Raw genomic sequence first — 4,917 nt, 5'->3', positions numbered from 1 at the left:
TTTTTTTTTGTTCGTTCATAATGTGACGCCTTAGCTTGACGGCTGCGACTTCAAATGAAAAATACGCACACTCATGCAATTTCTACATCGAAACGAAATGCGAAAGTGTTTTTTCTTGTGCGTGTGTGTGTGCGTTTGCTGTATTTAAGCCGCATTTTTTTCAATTTCATTCTACCTAACCAAACCAGAATATTTGTGAATCGTGTTGTTTCGATTTATTGAGTCATTGTTTTCATTCGTTTTGTTTTTTGAAACCGTTTTTTTTTTCTATCAGAATCTATTGTTATTTAGTTTGTTTTTGTCGAATTGTAATCTCAAAGAATCCAAACGAGAAAAAAAGACGGCCGTTTACGCGCCAGAGTGGTGTGATTAGTTGCCTGTACATTATAAATCATTTTTCGAAATTTCATTTGGAAATCTTGTTCTCTTGGTCCGGTGATGAATGTGTGCGCGAAATGATCAACTTCATTAGCCAAAGAGCCTCGGCGACTAGAGAAAGATGAAAAAACAATAGAGACCTAAAGCATCTTTTTGACATTTTTTTTCTGTTTTCATGTGATTTTCTTCGCAGGTTTATGCTCAACCGTCAAACGCACAGGACATTCAAATGAATCCCGTGAGAAATATAAACAATTTACTATCGAGCGGAACAGTGAGCGTCACTGATTCACCACAGACTCGAATAACGAAGCGCAAATGCTGTATCTGCGTTAAGCATATCGGTAAAAATGACATAGTTTCCGGCAGATCCATTACAACTGAATCACTTACAGAGATCCGAAAAAAAATTGATCAAATTGTTAAAAAAGCATTCACGGTCACCGTCAATGTGGACGATGTAATTTGTAAGCGATGCAAGGACTTATTCGACCAAATGGATGGGCTGGAAACAAAGATGGATCGTGTCAAAAGCTGCATTTTGAATTTAATTAAAGAGAAACATTGTATAAATGACAACGGTAATGCTAGTGCAAGCAGCACAAATGTTTCGTACATGGAAACGCCCCCTGCCAAAAAACGGAGGCTCAACACAAGTGTTGGTACGATCAATGCGAATTATACGAACCGAAAGACGAGCAACGGTGACGGTGCCGAAGATGACACCCGAAAAACAACGACCGTACCATTGTTGCAGCCCATCCAGTCGCAGCCAGTGAATCAATTTGCCGGGAGTGTCAGTGCAATTGATGATGATATCGATTACACATTTGTCGAATTTAACGAGACGGCGCCACAGAATAGCTTTAGTTCAACACAATCGGTGCAGCCAGTAAATGTAAGTCAAGTTATTTTAGCCTCTTGAACCCTTCATTTCATTTCATTTATTTCGTTGGTCAAAAATGGTTGTTTGAAGTCAATTTCGATTCACCATTTGAAATGTGCAATGAGAATCATTTGGGCCGGTAGAAAAATGTATGGCACTTGGTCCATTTTGTATCTCACTTGATTTTTCTCATTCAAGCCGACGCCACTGTGCGTGCGTGCGCATTCATTTTCTGTTTTACTCATTCACTCATTCTGCTCCAACAATGTTTTATCATTAAACGAACGCTGTGGTTCTTTGACATTTTCAGCAAACGAAATCACCACGTCAGCGGCGGAAAGACGCCTATCCCTGCAAATTCTGCACAGACTCCTTCTCAAGCGCGGATGATTGGAAGCAACATAACGCCTCAGTGCATGAAAGATTCCTCCCATGCATTGAATGCAAAAAGGCCTACCGATCGCAAAAGTTCTACGATTTGCATATGACACTCAAACACCCAAAAAATCCTGTCAAAAATAACAAAAAAACCGGGCCACAATCCGTTGCTGTCACACCGACCGCAATCATTCAAACACAACCAAGCACATCTATCGGAGGAACTGCCAACAATACCGAAGGCGTGGTGACATCAAGCCATGAAAGTTTGTCCGATGGAAACACATACGATATCACCATGACAACGGATAACGCAGCCATCGTTGACGAACATTATGTAAGTATCATTGGAGAGCGCAAAATGGTAACTTATTTATCTCATTCGGTAGTTTAAGGGCAATTCAATTTCATCCTCTGTTTTCCTTTCATTTTCATCATTAGGAAAACACACAAGGGGCCAACGTTAGCAGTTCATCCGGTGACAATATCGATTTGGTCGATTATGGTGACTTCTTCGATGTTAGCAATGTTGGTGGAGGCGGCGATGGTGGTGGAGACGACGACGATGGAGATGAAGGTCATTTAGACAGCGAGTATGTTACATGGAAACAATTCAGAAAATTTAAGAAAGAATTAAAGAAAGACATCAAGGAAGACATCATTGATCTCCGCACAGATATCGGTAAAGACATCATTAATCTCCGCACAGAAATCCGTGAAGACATCATTAATCTCCGCACAGAAATGCGTGAAGACATCCGTCAAATTATCTGCACAGAAATCGGAGCATTTTGGTAAGCAGATTCAAAGTCTCACGATCTATTTGAAGCAATTGAATATTCAAACTAATTTTTTTGTTTCATTTCCACCAGGAATGACGGTCAAAGATCTGTACCACAAGTGCCGTGAAAGTTTTCTCGTCAGTTCGGATTCCACGCTGCGAACACAGCTCATCGAATTCGTGGACCATAAAATGGCCAAGATTAAACGTAGCCACGATGGTACAATCAACATACAAATCCTATCAGCAACAAAACGATTGAATCCACAGACACCCATTTAGTTTTTATGCTTTGAACATTGAAGTTAATTAATTTAATCAATTATTAGACATAAGCATTCGCTCAATGAATTTTCATTTGTTTTCGATTAAAAATGTTCGTTTTCATTCAAAAAAATGCAAAAAAATTCAAAAAATTTGAATGTTGAAAATGATCCAGTCTTCTTTTTCGGGTAAATCAATCAATTCCTTATGGATTGGTTGATTGTTAGTATCACACTCGAGCCATGTCTTTGATTCCGTTGTATTGAAGTCGAGTTCCTCTTCGGTTGTGTAACTCAATGGCACCCACCAGCATGGGTTGTCGTTATCGGTAAGCTTTTTCGGTTGTGTTGGATTCTTCAAAAATCGATACTGATTCTCGGTATGTGATCAATCCTGGAAATTGAAAAGTTTATTAAATTCAACCAACAATCATAGCGTGAATGCTTAGAAGGTAGAAAAATGAAAGAAAAATTGCTTCAGAAAATGAAGAATTTCAGTTTAAATTACCCCAATTCTCCATAGCCTCAGCAGAGAAGTCTGGTATAGCGATCATGTCCATTTTCGGCAGAGGATATTTTACTTTGAATGTTTTTTCGAAGAATTTCAGCACTTTTGGTCCAACGAATTTGGCATATTCAACCTATGAATAACAAAATTGTTAGGCACTATCAGAAATGACATTTAAATTTAGAATGGATTTTTGTGGTTTTTCATTTTGCGGTCGGGTCGAATGGTGTAATAATTCCTGATTATCAATTCATTTACCTGTGAAATTGCATCACGTCTTGCCCATATTCTGAAAACAACGTCGCCGTCAGCCGATGATTCCCTGAATTCAAAGTCGTTAATTGTATACGCTACGAGGTAAGTTGACATTGGCACTGTGACATCGAATTTATCGAGTACCCAATCCGATTTATTCGCACTAAAAATGCATTGAAATCATAAGACCAACAGAAAAAATTTGCACGTTGAAATTTGTATGTTGAGATGATAAATTGCGTAGTACGTACATTGGTTCAGAGGTGAGTATTGGCATGTTGCCCAAAGCGGTGTAGTTTTTGTGATGTCCCAAGCTAATATCAAACTTTGCCTTCATATCTGGTTCGTCGAAACATGGGAAGCCAAGCCTTGCATAAGTAGCTGAAATACAACAATAATTCGTCAATTTAAATTCGCCAAACAATATTGCTTGCGCCACACATGAGTGAGACAATGTGCAAACATACCTTCGAATTGTGTAACGGCCATCCATCTGACTCGAATGACACAGAAAAAAGAAGAAAAGAAAAACAGTACGAGACGAGATTACTCAAGCAATGCAGACAATACAATGCGAAATCATCTTACCGTTTTTGATTTGATTGTTTATCCATGTAGCTACTGCGATAGAATCCGAGCAGACCTTTGCTTAAATCGCTCTTGAATGGGATAAATACATTGTATTGTTTGTCCTTTTCGAGTACCTCATTCGTGTGGATGATGAAAAAATCAAACTCTTCTTGGAATTCGGTTCGATTGATGGATACTTGTCTCATATCGGCTCCCTTCAAGCGATGGATTGAAATGTCGGCATCCGATATGTTGAGATTTTTTGCGTGCAACGTTATGTTCTTCGCATTTTCAATCACATTGACCTACAACAAAATGTAATTGAATTACTACGCTTTGCGACACAGACAAAATCAATAACTTCTTGAGCCGTGCATAAGGTAAAATCAATATCAGACGGCAGAAGAAGAAGAAAAAACCACAACAAAATGCAAATAGAAACGAAAGGTCAATGGTCTCTCTTTTATCGAAACTTTTTCTTTTGCATGTAGCGATTTGATATATCAGAGTTGGTATGCATAGGAGGCATGATGAATTTGCAATTCAGAAACTTTGTAAAGTTGTCAGAAAAATGTATCCCTAATGTTTTTTTCTGTGCTGAATTGAATTATTTCAGTTTATCTTCATTAAAATTCCTGTCGAATACTTGTCGACAAAGGTTGGCGATTTTTTTTCCTGCTCACTTTGAATTATCGCAAGGCATTTTATTTTCAAAGTCGCGCCGCTACATGAACATTGAAGACAATTGATAAAAAAAAACTGGTTAAATGCAGATTGTGTTACACTTGGATTCGTTGCGAATAATAAATATACGTGCAACTAAGTAGTATTCTACACCCACTTGGATTTGTGGAATCGCAAAAGATAAACAGAAATACTTTCCATGGGCGATACACTA

At 38.4% G+C, this 4,917-nt stretch overlaps 2 protein-coding genes across 2 annotated transcripts; one reads left to right on the top strand and one right to left on the bottom strand.

Annotated features, from left to right (window-relative positions):
* Positions 1-2,854, top strand: LOC129572249 (uncharacterized). Its single transcript, XM_055452195.1, has 4 exons — positions 1-1,276; positions 1,575-1,979; positions 2,084-2,436; positions 2,515-2,854. The coding sequence occupies exons 1-4, from the start codon at positions 608-610 to the stop codon at positions 2,549-2,551; spliced, it is 1,464 nt and encodes a 487-aa protein (XP_055308170.1). The 5' UTR covers positions 1-607; the 3' UTR covers positions 2,552-2,854.
* A 155-nt stretch (positions 2,855-3,009) lies between these two features.
* Positions 3,010-4,330, bottom strand: LOC129572248 (aminopeptidase N-like). Its single transcript, XM_055452194.1, has 6 exons — positions 4,038-4,330; positions 3,917-3,942; positions 3,701-3,830; positions 3,453-3,612; positions 3,195-3,327; positions 3,010-3,080 (listed from the first exon to the last, which is right to left on the bottom strand). Exons 1-6 carry the CDS (start codon positions 4,223-4,225, stop codon positions 3,010-3,012), a joined length of 708 nt encoding a protein of 235 aa, XP_055308169.1. The 5' UTR covers positions 4,226-4,330.
* Positions 4,331-4,917: the final 587 nt, after the last annotated feature.

Source organism: Sitodiplosis mosellana, unplaced genomic scaffold (assembly GCF_009176505.1).
Source record: "Sitodiplosis mosellana isolate CC-2019 unplaced genomic scaffold, AAFC_SMos_1.0 Smas_scaffold_4555, whole genome shotgun sequence".
Lineage (NCBI taxonomy): Eukaryota > Metazoa > Arthropoda > Insecta > Diptera > Cecidomyiidae > Sitodiplosis > Sitodiplosis mosellana.
The sequence above is the reverse complement of the archived record's forward strand: the minus strand, read 5'-3'. Positions and strand labels throughout refer to the sequence as shown.